Consider the following 22,398-nt stretch of genomic DNA (forward strand, 5'->3'; position numbering starts at 1 on the left):
ACGCGTTAATATATAACGTATACAAGTACGAACGAAGTATAAAATATAAATAAAAAAATTGGTTTTATTCCATTTGATAATTCAAAGTTAGATTACCATTAAAATCTTATATATTATATATATATATATATAATATATTAAATGTCATATTGCAACTTAGCATTTTCACAAGCTGGGAATTGGTATCATTCAGGATTATCAACTATTATCGTATCGTAATACTCTACTCGTCTACTGTACAACATTTTACACTCATCGTTACTTTTCCGTAAAATTCCTTAGGTATGTGTCGATTATCAATTACAACTACGAGATTACTGAAGAGTCATGAGATTGCACACCTTTCCGTATAGAGAACGATCGTTGCGTTCGAGAGACCAGTTTCACTTTCTCGCATTTTACTTCATTATCTTATACCTATAAACGCTATACGAAAGTGAACTATCAAAACGTCACTACGATCGCCGTTAATTTTCTCTCACCGTTTATTTAATGTACCGCTTCTTAACGCTTAAACGCAGCCTCTCCTCTTCGCGCACCGCGTATGTACACGTCGGAAAAACTCAACTTATAAGTACAAACAATTCCCTGGATCAACAGAAATCACACAACGGTAGTCAACTAAATCGGATAGTCGGCAATTATATATGTATAAACTGGCAACAATTAACAGTCCCATTCGAGAGAGTCTTTGCTTCGTTTTTCTTTAAAGCACCGAAGCTTCGGTCCTGCCGCTCGGCGGCGTCGTCGCGTGACTGCTCGAGTTGTTGTTATTATTGTTGTTGTTATTGTTGCTCGCTTCGCCAGCGTGACTCGAGCAGTAGAACTTCTTGTGAGCAATGAACGTGCTCAGGTAATTGAAACTTATATCGCACGACCTGCAATAACGCGGGCCGCTTTTGTTTGGGTCGAGACTTTCCTCAGGAGGCGGCGTGTCCTCGCGTTCTTGCTTCACCTTGTTCGTCACCGCCGGAAGCGGCGGCGGCGGTGGTGGTGGTGGTTGAGGACTCTTCCGTACTTCGGTTTTCCCATTTACTTGCACTTCCGCGGGGATTTCCTCTGGAGTAGTGGCTGGAGCGGGTTCTGAAGTCGGCAGAATCGTATCTTCGTCTATTACGCACGATATATAATTTTCTTCCTGAAATGATTGGATACGAACATGATTCCGTTCACAAATTTATAATTGATACACTTGGAAGAAATAAAATTAAATACTGATTAATTAAAGTATACCTGTAGATCGGCACCACGTTTCTCAAAGTGCATCTTGATATGCGTCCTCATACCGCGCAACGTATTTCCTTTGTAACGACAGATCGTACATCTGAAAGCCTTGACGCCTTGATGCGCGTCTATATGACGCTGAGCTGCTCCTGCTGTAGGACTGACCGTGCCGCAAACGGGACATCTCCAACCTCCCGTAGACCCGCTGGTACACGTATGGGTGCTCCCAGGTTCGACTACGGCCTGAACAAAAATAATACGAAATCAAATTATGCAAGATCTCAACGCGATGGAAACAAATCTATAGAAATCTATACTGACTTTGCATTTAGAGCACCTCGAATGATGTTCCTGAGGTTCCGGCCTCTTGGGACAGTAGAATGCCTGATGAGCAACTAGATTGTCCATGGAGGCGAATTTAATGCCGCATGCGGCGCAGATCAACTGGACCAGAGGAGGTGAAGGTGTACCAGGGGGTGGAGGACTATTGCTGACAGTCGTCTCCCTCGCTTGACAGTAATGTTTCTTGTGCGCAACGAAGTTTTCATGACGACAGAAGACGATATTACACTCCTTGCATCTGAAGATCCAACAATATTCATCCCTATAATCTACTAGTTATCTTAAAAAATGTATTCCTATTTTTATGATATATTTCTATTAGCAACTATTTTTTCGTTCATCATTTTTTGTTCGATAATTTTACATACATAGCATAAATGAAAATACATGTTGTAAAAGCGTCAGATTGTCTTACCTCGACACACCTTGCTTCACGAGCACCCCGGGAACAGGTGGAGGCGGAAGTTCAGCCAGTCTCAGTGCGAGTTCCGTCTGCGGCGGAGGTATAACGGTTCCAACCACCGGTGCAGAACCGATCGACCTCGCCCTAGGACTTCCGCTTCCTCTGGACCTGGGACTACCAGGCGGTGGAGGCAGAGAGGAAGGTGCTGGTGACACCCTGTTCTCCTTTTCGTCCTGATGGGCGGGTGACTTTCTGACGCTTAAATCTAGCGGTGCCGAGCCAGGTGGCGATGTGGACGACGCCACGACGGATGCCGGGGTCGTTGGCTTGTTCGCTGCCCGGAGAACCGGCGGCGGTTCGACCACTGCATTCTGCGGCGCTGTGGCGAGACCTCTGGTCATCGGTTGAAGATGACCTGCACCAATCACGAGGATCATTAAATACAATGTGTCGTGGATCAAAAGTGTGTAAAGACGAAACACGAACCATTCGGAAGAAGGAAGCAGGCGGTGTCAGGCGCGGGCAGAGTCGGTGCCGCCAGGACACTGGCTCCGCGAAACAGAGAGTACGGCACGATGAGGATGGGATTTGTAGGCAGTGCCAGACAAGGTTGCGGAGGTGGTGATCCCTCTCCGGGACTCGCGCTCGTCGGTGGTGAGGCTTTCACCGACGAGGAGGCCACCGTGGCCGGCGGCGGTGTATCCTTGACCACGTGCCTGGTACTGCAGTAGTGCGTTTTGTGCGCCCGGTAAGTCTTCAGCGAGCTGAATCGGATGTCACAGTTCCTACAATATCTCTCCGCTTCCTCGTTTAAAGAGCCGTTCGAGGCAGCCGGTGTACCGCTTCCCGGAGTCGTGGCCGCGGTCGGAGCGGGCGGTATCGTGGGTGGTGCCGGCGAGGCGGCGTGCATCCTCATGTGTCTGTTCAACGAGACCTTCTTGTCCGCGCTGTACGAGCAGTGGGGACAGGCGTACGCCTTCCTCACCTCGAACTTGTTCGATTTCTCCTCGTCTTCCTCGTTCGCAGCATCCTCTTCGAGCCGGGGACGATGGGCGCAATAAAAAGTACGGTGCGCCTCTAGAGTGCTTGCCGAGCTGAACCGGATGCCGCAGGGAGGACAGATCAGAGCCGCCGGCCTGGCAGGCTCCACCGTGATCGTTTCCTTTCCGTCGGTCGGCAGCACGAACAGCCGACCTGACGCGATTGCTGCAACGTTCGTTTCTTTGATTGATATATTCGGTTTTGTCCGTAATCCTACACGGAAAAAATCTTGCTCTTTGAAATTGAATATGGAATAGAAGTTTCTATAACCGACTTCAAGAAAGGCAGACAGTCAGTGCTATACGTGATTCGTTCCACGCCAAATCGATCACTTTTTGATTTGTTCAAAATGATATATAATGTAGTTCACTCGAAATTACTGACTGATGTATCGAAACAATTTTTCATATAATAGAAATAACATTGTTTTTGAAGTCGGTTTTATTTGTGGAAATAAAAATAAACTTGTTTAAATTTTCTTACCATTTTGAAGACCAGCCGGTAGCGGTGGCACAGGATTTGGCGGCGAGGTATTCTCCGGCTTGACAGTGAGCGCGGCTACAGCGGCGGGTCGGAGTGCTGGATCCGTCGCCAGACTAGCATTAAGTCTCAGTCTTGGTGCTGCTTCGTCGTCGAGTTTCAGTTTCTTCTCGGACGGTGGATCGTCTGTGTTCGATCGTCTCGAGGAATCTTCGGAGTCCCTTCTGCTCACGGATTCCCGTCTTCTGGTCGATGACGACGAGGAGAACGACGATCTCGGCTGACAGTCCTCCTCTTTGACCAGGACCGTATTAGATTCATCTTCCGTCTCCTTCGGGCTTGATTCTCGTGTTTGATTGATCCTAGGAATCGCATTTCGGTCTCTCAAGGTTCTTGCAATCTGTAGAACAGATAAACGAACATTTTATTAATTTTTTATGAAGAGAATGTCTCATAACAATAAATATATCTCCATTATATTTATTGAAGATTATAATGAAGTATTCTATGATCTGTGACATATCTGATGTATCAGTTTCTATCAGGAAACGTCAAATTTATAATGAAGTATTCTATGATCTGTGACATATCTGATGTATCAGTTTCTATCAGGAAACGTCAAATGATTTGAATTTTACCTCAATATCTTCGGTAAGACTAGCCAGCCGTTTTCGTGCGTCCTCGGAGAGTACGCTGAGCCTCAATCTGATATCCTCAGCGGCTGAATTCGCGATTACGGTCGTCGAGGAAGGAGGATTCAGTCTCGGTGGTGGTGGAAGGCTCGATTCCTCTTCGGCGACAGGCGCGACCGGGCTGGAAACCCCCGATCCACCGCCATCCACGCCACTGCTCACCGAGGGTGTTTTCTCCGAGTCGCTCCATTCCTCATCCTCCCCTGGAATCACAAGAAAAAAACAATTCTTATTTATCACTCCGTATTAAAGTACGAACAACTTTGCAGTTAATTTCGTACGCAGCGTATCGCGAGGGTTCGATTTGATAAAAATTGAATATCTGCACTGTTCTATTTTATGTTTATGAGATACATAATAATGAGTACATTTTTCCCAGTTGCCCCAACGACGATGTACACATTCTCGCGAAACGAGCATGACTTGTGAAACGGATCCACGTGGTGGAGGCACAGCTGGCTGAACAGAGCCGGAAGAGGAACAGAGGGCAACGGAATAAAGCAAGAGGGAATAAATGCCGTGGCACGCACGTGAAACGATGCGTCTCTATGGCCGTTCGGCTCCCTAATGGTCGTTCGCCACGCCAGCCTTTGCCCTTTGCATACCCCCGTCTTCCCTTCACCCTGCTCCTCCTATCTCTTTCTATTCATCTATCTATCGCACTCGCCGGGCCACCCCTCTCGCCTCTGCACTCTTCGCACGCCACCCCGAGAATCCCCACCATTCGCAGCGAGGCGATGTGCCGCTTCGACGCCGAAAGGGGTTGCTTCTCGCATCGAAATCTCGGGTAAACTCAACATCATGGGGTTGTTCAGCTTTTCAAATCGAGACGAGTCAATTCTTTTGAAACAATGTAGCTTTTTTTTGGAATTCTTTAACGACTTTTTAAGAATGACCTCAAGTTTTCAACTGTAGACCTTTCTTTAATCAAGTATTGGAGAATGTGAAGACACTATCCGTGTTAACTATGGTAAGTGGTCCAAGAACTGCAGGAAAATTTGAATCTTCGCAGCTTAGGTACCGCGCGTTAACTTCGTAAAAAGTGCGTATCTATTTCGGGATCAGTTCGCAGTTGGGAAACATCCTGTTGGCGAGCAGGTAAGGAAAGCGGAGACACCATCGACACCTCGAATCTCTCCTCCGCGTATCGTTCTCCACGGTTTTTCGTTCCGCGATCCTTCGTACGGATATCCGCAAACGCGGTACGTCCAGGTGGGTTGTCCTCGAAAATCGAGGCGACACGCGTATCGGCCGTCGAATTACCCGGATGCTTTAATTGCCTGGTTGGGCGAGACTCTAAAGGCGTACGCGAGCGAGACAGAGAGCGGGAGGAGGCCAAGATGCCGAGGCAGATTGGGGTAAAGGGTTGCAGCGCACTTCTAGCCTATCCCGAGCTCGCATCTACAGACCGGTCGTGTTCCTTCTACCTCTCTGTAAATAAGCGGTCATCGATGGATCAGGCCAACTCGCCTCAGCAACGTTCCACCTCCTCCCATTCTATCCTTCATCCACCTCGTTGCCTCCGTTCTTTTCTTAACGCTATCTCCTTTCGAGTTTCTATTCCTTCCACTTCGGCTTGGCTCGTCGTTGCAACGAGAGGGAGAGAACATCCTTAATTGCACGCGTCTACAAGCTACTTGTGACCACGGGACAAGCTCGACTTGCATTTACGCGCGAGTTTCGTTGCGGCAGGGTTAATCAAAATCGTGGGCTATCAGTATTAGCATCAATTCACAAAATGCGTGAAACAATGCCTATTACTATAAAAGATCTTTGAGAGTTAAAAAGGGTATCAGATAAACCAGCAAAGTAATTTTTTATTTACGATATTTTATTCAAATCTTAAAAGGAATGTCATTTATACAAATGTTCTCTTGTTCCTCCTGTCTAGATCTTCGAGCATCATACAATCCTTTTTGCATCGGGCACGTTGAGAAGCCGATCTTCCACGAAGACATTCGCCCTCGAAACGACTCTATCGAGCGCACGAGAACGCGATGTCCCACGAAGTGAACTATTAAACAGAGGCTCTCGGCCCGTCCACTCGCCTCTCTATCTGGTTTTCATTCTCGTTACCGGCCCTCCGACCATTCTTAATTGCACGTGCATGCAAACGTTGAACGGTCCGATCGAGAGGGGCTGCACCTTGCTCGCTCCGCAACCACCTACTACAACCACCGACAACCACCTCCGGGTTCGCCGAGGGTATAATATATCTCGAAAAGAAGACGGCGGTGGCGGTGGTGGTGGTTGTGGGCAGAGGGCAGAGCGACGGGGGCGGAGGGAGGCCTGGAACACGGCCGCCATTAACATATCCGCGGGCTGATAAGCCATTCTCAGAACCGATACCGCGCCCGTGTACACCTCCGGCTCCGCTTTATGCGAGAAACGAACAGGCCGCGTGAGAAACGGAGTTCGGAAGCTCTCCTGATCTTTGCCACTTACGCCATTGTTCCACCTTCGCCGGTTTTAATTGAATCTAGAAATCCGCGTTAAACCACTACTCGTTACTGTTTTCCTATCGCGTTCGCGTTCTCTCCTGTAGCCCTTAATACTTCGAAAAACCTATCACCTTTCATCGTCCTTCCGCTGATACCGCGCGTGCATCGCTCCTTATATTTCATTCACTTTATATTATGCAATGAAACAATCTTGATAAACAAAATTACGAACAAGTAAGCATTGTATATTTATTTTTCTCATAAAACACGTCGGTTTCTATACTATCAATACTTTATTAAACCGAATTCAATTGCGATTTCAAATGCGTTCTCCGGTATTCCCCGGTATCTCGTAACACAAACCCTGTCATCTTCCAGTAGATGGCCGGATGGGTAACCAGCACCCAGGTGGAATGAGTCGATGGTGTACACCGGTGGCAGGAAAACGAGCGCAACGGTAGCAGCTTCATCGGCGCTATGCAAATAGGATCCTGATCGTGACGCGGGTAGGCAAACACGCGACGTACAGGTAACAGGCAGGGCTGTTGGTGAGGCCTGAGTGAGTCCTCTCAGCTTCTTCTTCTTCGTCGTCTTCTTCTTCTTCTTCTTCTTCTTCTTGTCTTTCTCCTTCTTCTTTCTTCTAGTTGTTTCTTCTTTCGATGTTATGGTAGTGCGCCCTCTTTTCACGGGGCCACGACCCATGCCAGAGATGCATGGCACTCGTATACCGATGCAACCACGAAACATTTTGCTTTTCTCTTTCTGTCCTCTTCACCACGCCACCCACCCCCTTCTTTCCTGTTTCTCTCTCTCTCTCTCTTTCTCTACACGCTGCATCGTGGAGATATGCTAATGCAGCCGTCCCGATCGTGACACTGCGGCTGCTAAGTAAGAGCTCAAGTCGCAACCTTCTCATCGGCTCCTACGCCGTCTCTTCCTACCCCCCGATCTCGTTGTTCTTGTTCACCAATCCCCGCAGCTGTGCTTTAAGCCAGCCACCTTCCAGCCACGTTGACACTTGCGTCCCTATTTCGGGTAATGCTTCTTGGCCAACAATCACTTTTGTCGATGGTTCCTATGCAACCAGATTACAAGTGATTTGATTTTTTCATAAATCAGATTTGGACATGTTTACAAATTATTTATAAAGCCGAGAAATTTTATTTCCTTTGGATGCATCGATCGATATTGGAAAAAATTGATTTTAGATCTTTCGTTTCTCTCTGCACCCCATCCATGATTGTCTTCGCCTTTAGAATACGCATTACTTTTAACTGTTTGTTTCATCGACACCCTGTATGTACATCGGATAGTTAAAAACAGCATCGTGGCCAACGGAGGAGTATCGGCGACTCGTGTAGTACAACATTATGCACAATTTACCAGACAGCGATGTCTTTACGAACGAAACTTGTCCATGTCCCGATTCAATTAAACGCCCGATGCAATCGATCAATTCAATTCGTCCCGTTACACTTAACTCTTCAAGATTCAGCGCGCGCGGCCATCGCGCAAGCACACCTCATTAAAACGCAAATCTATCCGATCGATCCGATATCTCCGATCTGCCTTTATTCCGGCCTGCACTTCTCTCTCGCCTTTTCCTCTTGCTCGTATGAGGGGGTGGCAGTCGTAAGGAGAGAAAGAGACGGCGCGAGCCTCTTCCAAGAAGTTCGGATCACGTCGTGGAGCACATTATTCATGCAAAGCTCTTACTACGTCCACCTCTCGTCTTCTACTATCTGCGTATCAACACGCATGGCTATACATACATACGTGGCCCTCATACCTATCAATGTAGTGACAGACTCGGATCCAGGATCCTAATCATCGTTTCAAGACGAGAAACAATGATTTTTCGGAAATTCAAATGAACCTTCAAGATTTTCAAGAAGAATTATTCTTTGGATATGAGTCCTTATTAGAAATGAATACGAATGAATCGTGAATTCGATCGAGTCCGTTAAGTCACTTTTTGTTTAATTAGCTCTTCTTCCCACGCTCGTCTCCGATCGCACGATCATCAAATCGCATTCGCCCGATGATACGGGAAATTATAAATAGCACGGTGACTCACAGATTGCATGGTGAACCAAGCAAGATTGAACATGACATGAGAGTTCTTACATCACTTCCCTCTGAAATCTCGTTTAAATATTCCAATTACGAGAAATTTGAATAAGGTAAAATAGTTGCGTACATAGTAAAAATTTGACGCATTTTTAAGAAAATTAAATGTAGATAAAATACATCTAATGTATAAAATAATGGTTGAACGATAAAATAAATGTTGATTTAAAATAAGTTTTTAAACAGACATCGCAGGCGTTTCGTTCTGCATACAAAGTTGCAGTCCACTAATTAGCATATTAGTGTTGAGCGGAAACGAGGGTTTCTTCGAATCGCCCGGGGGATGAACATAAATTTTCGAGGCGCGAGACATCGGACAAGGATTGCTCGAGTCGAACGCGGCGATCGGCACGCACGGAAATTTAATTACGCGGGGCGATCGATCAAAGATCGTACAGGAAGATCGCGGGATTTTGATAAGACTCGTCGCGTGTACAGTCCTCGATGTTAAGAGAGTGACACGCGCGTCGTGCATGTAACGTAGGGGCAATAATGATAGTGATTATGCTAAAGGGCGACGATAAATCTGTGACGCGCTGATATCGTGACAAGATACCGATACACATTTCGACTTTCACCCCTTTACCACTTAATTACTCGATCGGCCAGTCGAAAATACCGGCCAATTACTAGTCGGGAATGTTAGTAGATCATTGATGGAGCTAATAGCACCATTCCGGGGACATTATTACGTTCTAATGACGATGTTTCACGGTTATAGCAATCGTTTCGTTGCTACCTGTTGACATTCTGTTACGCTCGAGCACCGCAGGAGTTATTTTATTATTAATTTCGCTAATATTCAGTCTTTTTTCAATTGGAAATACTTTCAATAAAAATGAATAGACTTGCAGCAAATATTCTCTGATAAAATAAATTTTTATTTTCTTAATTTCCACTACAAACTTGTATAAAAATCTAGTTTACTAATTAGTTCCTATATTTCTTAATCGATAGAGTTTGATTGACCCGTTTTTGCCTGGTTACATCTGTTTCATTGGACTCATCGTCCATTTCGGCCGCGTAGAGAATAAATAGATAAACAAATGATCTCCATAAATTTCCATACGATTGTCCAACGTCGAAAGCATTCTCGTACACGGGAGAGCGATCTCCGATCAGTGCCGGGACGCAGCTGTTTCTTCTTTTATCTCGCGACAGGAACAGGATCCGTGCAGGTCGTTTCGCTTGCTAGCAGGACCTTCGAGGGACGTTATCGTTACTCGCCATCTGTCACCGAGCTTGGTTTTCACTGCTTTTGCTGGCGATTTTTTTTACACCGCCGCCACCGCCGCCGCCGTCGGTGAAAACCAGAAATCGAGCCCGCCAAGCGAGTGCCGCGATCATGCGTGCCCCTCTTTGCACTACGAATCGAAAATACTGTTCGTAAGTCTTTTAACAATTCCAAGTACTGATTTCATATAAAAATATCTGACAAATATTCCAAATTAGTAATCATCTCGATTGAAAGACGGTAATAAATCATAGAGTCGTAATTACACGAAATGACTTTTCATTCTTCACGCGCGATGTTAAACTCTGAATATTTGCACAGGAGAAATCCGTTGTTTCTTACCACGGCGTTACCCCTTAAATCGCGGAACGAACGGATAAAAGACGAAACGCGGCGAAGCGAAGTGTAGGCACAGAGCGTGGAATCGAACGAGGCGTGAAAGAGAGCAGAAGGTTTATACGTAGGTATCTATTCGAGTGTCAACTGCTGGTATCGCTTAATGACTGCCCCATCTTTCAAGGCTTAATCGCGGACACGTATAAAGCATATCCCTAGCCCTCTGCATATTCAATGCGCGCGGGCTCGTGCTGCGCTACAAGCGTTCGAAATTATCCTCTATTCGAATTCCCGTTTACTGTAAGCAAATAAAACGTCTTCACCGATTTTGCACTTCCCTTTATTCCTTTCACGATCAAGCGACGTTCTCGTAGAATCTGGTCGATCTCTTGAAAAGGAGGAACGTTCCTTTTGCTTCTGTATTACGTTAAAAAAGGAGTATTGAAGATGCTCGATGGAGAATTGTGCGCGGCGAAATATTGTCAAGACTCTTGAGCAATATTGTAACGGGTTTCGTCGATCGGGTATTGTTAAACAAACAGTAAAAGTGTAACAACCGGTCTACCCGGGCAGATAAACCTGCCTACCGTTCAGCGTCCATGACAAAGGGGCCTGCTGGCTGCGGCAAATAAAACAAATCCACGGCAATTATATTCACAAAATATTCCACCGAGTCTCGGCGATACCATCGAAACTTCCTTTCTTCATTCTTTCGATACGATCAACGAAAATGGATCTGGATCGAGTCTCATTGTGGCAGCGGACGATACTACGACGTAACCGAAAGATCTCCGGAGGATCCGGCGGAGGAGAGAACTCGAGCAAGTTAGAGAAAAAAGATGATAGAGAGATAGAGATGGACAGATAAGGGAGAGAAAGAAAGAAAGAGAGAGAGAGAGAGAGAGAGAGAGAGAGAGAGAATGGTCGTACAGAAACTGGATAGAGAGGAAGATAGAGAGAAACAAGAGGAGGGAAGATGGGCCAGAACTTGCTTCTCGTCTAGCTGAGAGATCTAATCTCTCGTTCCCGCGCTGCGTGCCTAATTAAAGATCGATATCTCTCGATATTATTGCACCCCCTCCCCGTAGCCACCTTCCAGCACCACCCCATCGGCCCGGCAGCCCTCCCCCTCGCCTCCGCCACGTAGCAGGTTATTAAATTCTCCTATCTCGACGATCTGGACTGGCCGGTCCTACCCGCCGGTATCTGATCCGGTCAATCTTTAGTCTCGTTACCTTTCGGCCCTCCGTTCGGCCACGATCAGAGTCGATTCGACTCTTTACAAATTTTCAAAGAGGACCACAGAGGGATCCGGCTATGAGAAACGGCCGTCAGCATTCGGAGCAGGCGTTCTCCATCGAGCTGGAATCGACTGATCGTCGCAGCTGTCAGAAAGAGGATTCCGGGGCAGCTTTGTTTTTCTGATCGTTTGACAACGATGCAATGCGATATGACAGAAAAGTTCGCATTTGTTTCCTCTGGCTAATAGAAGAGTCGTAAGGAAGAAACGCAATCCCGTCGCCCGATTTCTTTAATGGAACGACGGAATGCTCCGATTCATATTATGTACTTCGCGTCCAAAGGCGAGAGGACGATTCCAACTCGAAGAACCGAACGCTCGATCGATAGACAAGTCAATACGGGAAGACGCTGTGAACGAGGCTTAAGCATTGAGACGTGACCAATGTTCGTTGCCACGAAGGCAATGCCACATCGGGCAATTATCGCCCGGCAGGGCCTCGGCGCGCATACATTAAACCCGACTTCGCCTTCCTCTCTCTCTCTCTAGCCCTCTTGTTCTCCGCTCGCGACGAGAGAACCACGAGGACGACGACGACGACGACGAAGAAGACGACGACGACGACGACGACGACGACGACGGTGAACCGACACAACGAGATTTCGTATCTGACCAGGACACTTCTCGCCTACCTTCTGGACGACGTTTTAAGATCGATATCGAAGTCGCTCTGGAAGTCGACCGAATGAATAATTATCAATGGAAGGACCCGGTATACATCTCGCCACCTTGCTCCTCTTCTTCCCCCCTGCTCAATCTCCCAACCCCTTCGTCTCACACTCTTTTTCGATTTTCTATCGTCCGACCACGGGATCATCGGCTCCTGACGCATTCATTTAGCTCGTCTCTTCAAAGAGAAAGAGAATTATTGATAGCCTTCTTAACGGAGCGAATCAGGAATCCTCGATCCCAGAAATCATTGACATCAGGGATCAAGGGTGAGTCTCTCGTGCGAAGATGAAAATGAAAAATCTCCGTGGTATTGGATCGTAAACCGAGGTCGATCAAAAAGTGTTAGTTACGATCGGGTCCACAATCCCCTGCGTTGCGAACTCTCACGTACTTATACGTGCTCCGAGTAGAGCGCGATGTTATATTACAATATAACTAGGCTGCACATCATCCAATAGCCGCTAAAGGATTTTAAGTACATAGTATCTTGTGTACAAGTCATAAACACGTTTAGAGAACCAAAAAAGCTTCAGAGAATTAAGTAATTCCAAGAACATCGTTTTATTAATCTCTGAATTAAATATTTTATTATTGATAGAATCAATCTTAAACAAAAATTAATTTTATTTCATGTCAACGACCAAGAAGTCTAATTAGAAAATAATTTATCTATAATTATGATTTTATATGCAGAAACTATAAATGCTGCTGTGTAATGTGTAAAACTATTCAGAATATTTCATGTTTATCTGAAAGATATTATTTAAATATAAATGTCTTACTTTGCATGGAAATCCATAGTTTAATAATTATTAGCTTTGAAAACGTTTGCAAACTCCTTTTCATGCATAGAATCGATTAACTTTTTCATCATATACGCATTAATACCGACAATATTGGACGTTCATCCAGCCATTCTCGATTTTCTTATCGTTTACGAGGTATAACAGGGTGTGCGTAAAGCAGTGTTCGTAAAAATTATGCTCGTGGTGCACATTATGCACACGGATGCGCGGTTGAAGCGGGCACGTAGGTTCGTTTGCCGTCGCGGTTGTAAAATGACGCGGGTACGAGAACACGTTGAGGCGGAGAATGGTAGCCGCGTTTACTTCGCGCGGAGGAACGCCTGGAATCGCTCAATTTCGACGATATTGGGGTTGGTTGCTCGCGCCCGGACGAAGGAGGGGGGTTCGGAGGAGTCGTAAATCGGTGGGAAGGGGTGATGGAGATACGTGGAAATGGATTTTTATCGAGTGTCTGAGGAAGTCGACGACGAGGGTGCAGCGAGAGTGGAAGTTAATTTTGTATCGTTTATCGGTATTCCCTCGTGAGTTACTGGCGGTGTCTATACGTGTACTTCTCCCGCGACTGATATTTATGCCCTCAGAACATATAAGTTGCTGGAAATATTCGATCTTTGATATTAGAAATTGAATGAAACACATTTTAACCGACTCCTGTAAACTATCAGTAAATTATCGCTGTATTTTGACTATATATCAAAATTATAATTGCATAAAAGCTTGGAATTCGTGATCACTGACATGATACCGAAAAATTTAAGAGGCTGTATGTACCGCGATTTTATAGACGACTTTTATAGATAACTTTGTGATCGCGGTAGCACGTAAAATCGGGTCAAGCGTTGCCAAGACGCAAAGGGGTGGCTTATTAAGAAAAATGGCGCGGGTATCGAGAAAAAGTAACAACGGGAAAGAGAGAAAGGGAGGGTCGGGGATGGACGCGCGCCTTTATCTCCGCGCGAGCCATTCGTGCGACCTTATCTACCGTAAAAACTTCGACTTTAACCACCGGGGATCATAATCGAGCTTATCTTTATCCGCCACCCCCTTTCACCCTCGCGCCACGCCGCGTTCCCTCGTCTCCGCCGCGTCGCTGCACCAAAGGCTATCTCCCCCTTGTGCTCCTCCTCATCTATCGCTCTGCCTGACGCGTTATCGCGGATTTTATCGCGAAACTTTGAATCGACTCGCGAAGACGAGATCGCGAGAAAGAAAAGAGAAAACAAGGAAACTGGGTCCCATTGTGTCTCGCGTTGGCGGGTTAGATGATTGACGAAACATGAAATCTTATGGTTAATACTCGCCCATAAATCACATTCAGTCTTCGATTATTAATAATTGTCAAATATACTTTTTACCCCTTTAACTTATTTATTTATGAAGTAAGGCAATGTTCCCTTTAGAATTTGTTCTAACCGAAAGTGTTTTCTAAATGAACCATTAATTCTCGCGTAAACGCAGCAGCGGGACGTAATTCTAAAAGTCGTCGGTTTTCTCTCCGCGCGCTATATCTCTTTCGGACGATAGAGGGAGAAGGAAAGACGAATTGTGGCAGTCGAAGGGCGCTCGGAGGGATGCTATCATCGGTACGTAAGCACGAAATATCGCGACATCGTGGTGGTTGTACGCTGTAAAAATATTTTAAGCGGCTCCCGAAGGCACCAGGGTTGGGGCTGGTTTAGTGGCGGCGCCTGAAAAAGCACGATTACGTTTACGACTTCCCTCTCCGTCTGTCGACTCCCACACCATTCCCGCGTCTATCTTTTCCCACGAACAACACGCCGCCATCGTCGAAGTACTACGCGTTTACGGTCCCGCGTGCTCGACAAATTTTTCTGTCGGAATTTCGCTAATCCCGTTCCAGTTTCCTGTCTTTACTTCAATAAATATCTCAATTATTCATCGACCCGTTTTTATACGGCTTTGAACTTGAGTATTGTCACAAATGTAAATGCTAGCAGAAACCATGATTTTATAATTCTTTTTATAAATCGCTGCATTTCACGTGCTGACTTTTTCGTGCGACGGATTCCCATAAGGCTGTCACTCTGTTATTATATCTGGTAAAGTTTAGAGACTTTAAATCATCGTTTTCATGAGAGAAACACTGTCATCCTCGAGCGCGAGAGAGAGAGAAAGAAAGAGAGGCAGCGCGCGAAATCAGAATCCGCTTACGGTTCACGCCACGTTCTGCGATAAAGCCTTATCGATCCCGATGGGAAACGAGGAGACGGTGATGGAAGCTCTCCGTGACCGTACCCGGACCAACAAAGAAAATCGCTCGGTTTCATGGAATTTCATGGCGTACCGCCGTGAAATATCCGCGACGCGGAGGTAGCAATTGCCGGCGATTACGGTATCTCTGGCAAGGGAAATAAAATTTCATTCCTCGACGCGGGATGCATTATCGTAGGGAAACTGATGGAGGAACTCTTTCTCTCTCCCTGTTTCTCTCTCAGACGATGATTCATCGGCTGACTATTCCTCGCTTTCATGCTTCTGCACTAGATATACTATCGACTATAAGTAGTTAGGCATTTAACGATAAAACCGATCATCCGTAAATTAAATTAAATTTATATTAAGAACAAGCATTAAAATTATAAAAAATCTGAAAATGATCCATGTTAATTCTTTATCGAACTTATTTCGAATGGTTATAAATTATTTATCAAATACATGTGGTAAAAGGAAGACGACGTTGAAAACTTATGAACTGTAGTGTACGCAGAAATGCGGAGATCTCGCCGCGGACCAATTAGGATTATCCATTGGGATTCCTTGGCATGGACGTAGCCGCGAGATATCGTCGCGATTTATCGGTCTATTTTTGCGCAACGCGACCTTGGATCGCTGGTACGGTTCCGTATATAATCGCGATCGAGTCGTCGAGAACTTTTGATAGCCGGATTATCGTCGATTCCCGAGGTCGCGCGTGCACTTTCGGTGATCGATGGTTCAGTGAATTTTTTACATTTCCAGAAAATTAATTTTTAACGAAAATACTTCTCTGAGAAATTGTTATTTATTTACGGGTTCAGGTCCTCTGGTTTATAGAAGAAATGAGAGAAACGATACGCAACGGCGTAATTTGATACATACACTTCCTCGATGATTTAATCGGGAAAGTGGCCCAATGAGGTCGAGCACAACAATACACCTGACACAATAAAACTGGACACCGTGTACATATCGTGAGTCAGAAGCAGGAAGAATTAACGAGGCGAAGGAGTGAAGCGAGGAGTCCCGTTCCGTTCGATTCTCCATTAGACTGACGAATGGGTCTCGATTAGGCTTTCCGGGATAATGAACGAGAAAAAGGCTCGCGGCCAAAAAAGGAAGAGCAAGGAAATCACGGCGCGAAAACGAGACGACCAGACGCCGACCAAAAACACGAAAAAGGCAAAACAAGAACGGTCTTTCTCTCCGAGACGAGAAGAAGGGGATAGAGGCATAAAGCATAAGCAATAACGAGCCTCGGACTATCATCGACCTATCGGAAATAATTATTCTCGTTCTATCGAGGCAGCCCGAGGAGGAGGAAGGTGGACACGGGCAGCGAAAGGGAGCAGAAAGAAGGAAAGATGGAGGGAAGCTAGGGATGGAGGGAGGAGGTATAAGTAAGTATAAGTGACTTTGCCACACGGTCCTCAGATAATGCCAAGGGCCACCTTCCAGGAATTAGTATTTATTGTGACGCGATTCAGATAGCGGTCACGGTACGCCCCTGGCGTACCTGGGCCCCCTCAGTCCCACGAATTATGGTTTTCAATATGATGACGGTTCCGTATCTGCCGACCGACCTCGCTTCTCCTCTCTCTTCGTCTTCGTCTCCTCTTCGCGTCTTCCTCTCGCTTCTCCTGGATCGCCATCCGCCTTTCTCTCTTCGGCAGCCTTCGAGATTATAACTCGTCCGCGGGCTCGTAAACCGTCTAAAAGGCTTCGACGATTTTTACGCTCTCGCTTCGCTCGCACGCACCAAACATTGCCCAGTTTTTTTTATTCTCGCTCGTTCTCGTTTTATATTTTATTTAAACACGTTCAATCATAACGCAAACTACTTTTAAACTATGGAAAATAATTTAGCTATCTGATCGCAGAAGATAAGAGAGAAAATTTCCGCACGCGAGATGGGCGCACAGTGGACGTGTCGTGTCAAATCCCGGCTATGATCGCCGTGCGTGTCCTTATCGTTGTCAAAGTCCACCTCGTGGACTAAGCGTTCACGCGCTCTTCTCCGTCTAGTTCCGTTTTTCCGCTACCCTTTCCCATTCCCACGAGTAGCGCGTCAACCCGAAGAAATCGCCAGGGACCGAGGTTTCTTCCTCGCGGAAGATAAAGCCGACGATTAGACGCGGCCACGCGCGGCTGAAAAAGTTTCTTAATCGACAGATAAGAATTTCGCGTGACTCGCCGACTTTCTCGCGGATTATTTCAAACCCGGGTCGGACTCTGACTCGGACCCGGACTGAGAGGATTTTTAGGGTTGAACGACGTTGTACGGAGAAGTTGTAATCGCTTTCAATTGGAACATTATCGTCCTTTAGTCTTTCGCTCTTCGTCTTTTCATTCGTCTCTCGTTTTACAAATCCGTTTTGCTTGGTCGAATTCAAGAAAAAAAATCATCGATTCTCTCGTTACTTTCTCCCCGCAATTATTCACTTTAAAAATCCTCGAATCTCAAATTCGAAACCGATAACTTGTCCGTTCGCGATGACATCACAAACAGATGAGATGCAGCGAGTGTTTTCGCGGGAAAGTTCTGTCGACGTCGAAGAAGAAGCCGTGAGAGGCTCGCAGGGAATTCCGCGACGTCGTAGAAACACACGAAGTTACACTGAGAGAGAGAAGAGAGAAGAGAGAGAGAGAGAGAGAAGGATATAGAGAAGGAGGAGAGCCAAGGAGGTAGCCTTGAGGGGCTCGGAGAGAGAGCGTACTAAGGACGAGAGCCTGGCCGGTCTCGTTATCAGTCCAGAAGGTGTTATCAGCTGGATGCAGCTCCCTTCCAGAACCCCAACCCCTTTGGCAACTCGGCTCGGTGGGAAGGTGGGACGAAACGCGAAGAGAAGCGAGGGGGGAGGTGGTGCTAGGAGGCGGCTCGAAGGTGCACGCTATCTTCCACCCCTGGAGAGATGGCTATAGAGTGCATCTAGCGATAACGAGGCAAGTTAAACAATATCGAGCTATATGAGGGCCAGGACTCCCGACCGAAGATTAACCGCGTCTCCGGCAAGAAGATACTTTGGTATCTACGAAGAATCGGCTCTCCCCCAGGTCTCGGACGTATTTCGGGGAAGATGCTGGTTGGCTGGCCCGCGCTGAACCCCTCGAAACAACCGGGAAGAGAGAGAGAGAGCGCCGTGATTAAGGAGTATCGGCACTTTGGGAGAAACTTGCTGAAACTTGCGCAACGTCGACTCGCTTCCATTTTTACTTTTTTACATACTTCTGTCTTTTATCATAATAATACCGCAAGGTGTACAATACTGACTGAGTGTTAATTTTACATCTATTTCTATTTATAGAAAGTTGTGATGAAAAGTCGTTTAGATTTTCCCGAAGGAAAATGTCACATTTAGTACTCTTCGTGGCTGAATTATATTTTCTGTTCAAACATGTTGAAAAGTATGCTGAATCAATGTCTTGAAAGTTTCCAGAAGGGACGATCATCTTATTCCACCGCACCTGTGGATTAAGCAACTGGACGCCGTCGTCTAAAGAGAAACTTTGGTTTCCTGCTCGCGGAGTAAGTAAGTACGAGAAACAAATCGCGCTGGGTTTCGGGTAATCGGATCGGGAGAGCCAATCGAAACGAGGACGAAGACGAATTTCGTGAGCTACCAAGTGAGAGTACGCTCACGGGGGCCGGTCGCGATCGTTCGTTCGGTCCTCCTCGGCCGATATCTCGATCGATCTGACGGCGTACCGGGGAAAGGAAGCGGGAGACGCTGTTCGAGTGGTCCTCGTCGATCGAATCTCCGTAACGTAGAAGGGACAGGTCCCGCGATCCGTGGTCCAAATATTGGGACACCGTATCTCTTTTCGTGAAGTCCAGGCGAACGCTCCGGCCTCCGAGGAAGAAGACGAGGAACGAAATAAGAAGACAATGAACGGATAAAACGGGACAGCGTACGGAGAAATAAAAAAGACGGAAGAATACGAAGAAAGAGCATCCGCGATACGATTTTGATATACATACAAAGGCTTTAAAAAATATTTCCCTATACATTATATTACATTATTATATTTGTAGCGCCAGGTTCAATTTATTCAGAAAGAATGGACAGTAAAATTTGTTAAATGTGCATCGTTCGTTAAGATAATATATCTCGTGCATAATTCGATTAATAAAACCATTCACGATAATGATTTTCCTAGTTCGTTAGTTCAGTTGAACAAATAAAGGTACTTCTGAAAGTTCACAGTTGAGGAAGAATGCGCCAATACTTTTTATGCTCACTGAATATGTATATGTACGTACAGTAGGTATAAGTACATATGTACGAAAGGAACAATCTCCCTCTGTCCGTGTGTTTCTTTGGCCGCGGTGAGAGATAGCTCTCGAACCAGGGTACCCAGGTTGCGCCGATATGGGGGCCGAGACTTTACGAGACGGTGGTCGTGGACGAGTGATTGATGAGCGGCCGAGCTAATGAGGAGCTGAGCTGCAGGACGGGGATCACGATAAAGAGGTCCCACCACACCACCTCAGCGTGGCCCTTCCTCTCGCGAGAAGCATACATACGAACTTGCAACACCTCCTTCTTTCTGTTTTCTGCTCTTCCTCGCTCTTCTCCTTGTTCTGCCATCCGTTCGTCTTCGTTTCGTTTTAACTTCCAGCAATTTTCATACAGATTTAAGTATGTGTCCTCTAAATTATTTTTAACATCTGATAGAAAATCGATATAGAATATATTACAAGAGATCTCGTAAAAAGATCGTCGACTCAGATTAGAATAAATTGAATTTATGAACAGGTGGTATAAAATTGAAATATCGTCCCCACTGACGAATTCATTCTAAGTATGGAAATTTCCATGTCGTGAAGGGACTGAAACTCACTGACATCATCATCGTTTTCTGTCGGCGTGGCTGATTTAAGCGCTCGTTGAAAGCATTTGCCTACCTTATCTTGTTTTCTATTTACTGGATTATACTCGTAATTCGAGCGGGTCGGAGCGGAATGCCGCGAGGGTGAGCGAGAACTAGAGAGAGAGGAAACTGTGGCCGAAGAAGGAAGAAGAAGGGGGTTGGCGGATCCGGTGAAGGAGGAGGTTTATAATAAAGCCTGCAGGGTCCAAGATACGTGGTGGCTGGCAGCCGTTATCAAACGGGTCCAGCGTTCGAGTCTCTCTCCGCAAAACCCTCCTCCGGTTGGAAACTCGCGGTAACCTGGTTAGTGTTCCCCGCATGAAACGTTGAAACGAATCACGGAATTCGTGCGCAACCGAAAATCAAGCGTCACCTTTTTCTCCAACGTGTTCGCTCTACATTATCAAAGAATACAATTTAAACGTTTCTTTAAGAAATTCGATGAATTAATTCTTGTAATGTTTATCACGAATTGCAAGCACATAGATTAATTGCTTCTTCGAGCATGCATGTTTTTGCAATCTGAACATTACTAATCACGTATCATTTAATACAATCTGTGTTTAGTATTACAGTACTACTCCGAGAACGTTATCTTGAGAAACGTAGTGGAAGCAGCAGGATGTTTATTTAAAAGAAGCATTTTCTGATACTTTTCAATCACCCAGTACAGCCCTCTTTATTCATCCCCAATGGGAAACCCATCACCGGCAGCAACAGCAGCAGCAGCAGCAGCAGCAGTAGCAGCAACAACAGCGGCAACAGCAACAACAACAGAGGCTTGGCAGCCGGGCGCTGTGTATTATAATGTAGAGTGTGAGTTATCAGACATCGGGCCGTTATCACGGTCTGGGATCGCCTGGTCCGCTGCTAAGCTCCCACCCCCTCCTATTCAAGCTCCGATAACGAAAGGGTTATCACGCCACGCTCCCCAACTGCCATTCCTAGCCTCTAGAAAACCCAGGCCGGGCCGCCTTTCCGCCGCGCCACGCTGCGCCAGGAGATTATTATTCTTTTTACTTGCAGCTCGCTTTTTCGCGCCGCCCGATTACGATCCCTTTGACTCGGGCCACTTTACTGCTAGCCCCGTTACCTTCGGCGACCGTCAACCCTGAAACTCCTTCCTTCCCTTCTTTCCTTTCCTGTTTATACCAAATTCCTCCATCATTTTTTTATTCTCCTCTTATATAGTCCTCGTCGACTGCCCTTTCAACAATAGTCACGTTAAATTATAGTTTTTTCTTGAACTCGTTTTGAACGATTTTGTTTGAATAATTCTTCGTAATTCATATTGTTTACTGTAACACAAATTCCAATTTTCTAATCATTTTACTTAATGTGACTCTCTTCACATGTACCAATCCGTAAAGAATTTATTCCCACGTAATATATCGCGGCAGCTGATCTGCCACGGGTGATCAATTGACTAACTATTTTCCTCTTCTTGATATTTTCCTATTTATACGCTCGCCGTGTACTGCGCGGCACGCAGAAACCGAGAAGCCGATAACTCTTAACCGCACCGCTTGGCAAAGGCACGGAAAGTCTGACCCAATCGGCCGGATAGAAAAATGCAGATAACTCGGTTAGAAACGAAATGCCAGGGACTTATCCATTCGGTCCCCGTCTGGGCTGTGACGTGGCCGCGTCAACGGGGGATTGGATACCCTTTGAAGGGAATTGCGTGGATGCCGATCGCGGGATCGGTGTCGAGCAGGCAACGATTAGCGCCGTGAAACGACGCTGGCCTCCCTCCGCAGCGACGCGGAGAGACCCGCGACGTGCGAATCGCCGGGTTTCGCTCTTCGACCGATGTCTCGGAACCGACGATAAATCCACTGCAGGGAAAACGTCTCGTTAGTCTCGCGGTGAAGACGCGGGGAAACGATAGAGAGAGAAGGAGGGAAGATCTTTCGGAGATCGAGCTCGATCCTTTGCTCGAGGTCATCTAGGACCAACCGCGCCAGTCTTGTTCCTCCATTCGCCTCTCGCTCTCTCTCTCTCTCTCTCTCTCTCTCTCTTTCGCTCAGTTTTTTATTCCATCCTTTTTTTAATTATCCTCCGATTGGTTTGACTCTAGGACTTCGCGTTGCCTTTTCTAGAATAAGAGGAGGAGATCTTTAAACGTTTCCAGCGAGAGGAAGGATAGATTGGTACCGTGGATGTCGTCGATTTACTCGCTACTACGAACGTTTACGTTGCGCTGTG

At 46.2% G+C, this 22,398-nt stretch overlaps 1 protein-coding gene across 3 annotated transcripts in view; it reads right to left on the bottom strand.

Moving 5' to 3' along the window:
* Window positions 1–109: 109 nt before the first annotated feature.
* Window positions 110–22,398, bottom strand: part of ush (Zinc finger protein ush) — a 144,497-nt gene continuing 122,208 nt past the window's right edge. Inside the window, exons 2-8 of one of the 3 annotated variants that reach the window (XM_026812788.1) lie at window positions 4,129–4,385; window positions 3,494–3,890; window positions 2,456–3,223; window positions 1,982–2,384; window positions 1,546–1,804; window positions 1,234–1,467; window positions 110–1,138 (exon numbers count right to left, since the gene is read on the bottom strand). In XM_026812788.1, the coding sequence (XP_026668589.1) occupies window positions 707–1,138; window positions 1,234–1,467; window positions 1,546–1,804; window positions 1,982–2,384; window positions 2,456–3,223; window positions 3,494–3,890; window positions 4,129–4,385 (2,750 nt within the window). In that variant the 3' untranslated portion in view covers window positions 110–706. The remainder of the gene's footprint in view (window positions 1,139–1,233; window positions 1,468–1,545; window positions 1,805–1,981; window positions 2,385–2,455; window positions 3,224–3,493; window positions 3,891–4,128; window positions 4,386–22,398) is intronic. The other 2 variants (XM_026812789.1, XM_026812790.1) reach the window with 2 other exon arrangements.

The sequence above is a fragment of the Ceratina calcarata genome, unplaced genomic scaffold (genome assembly GCF_001652005.2).
Source record: "Ceratina calcarata isolate Rehan_Ccalc_2016 unplaced genomic scaffold, ASM165200v1 scaffold297.2, whole genome shotgun sequence".
Lineage (NCBI taxonomy): Eukaryota > Metazoa > Arthropoda > Insecta > Hymenoptera > Apidae > Ceratina > Ceratina calcarata.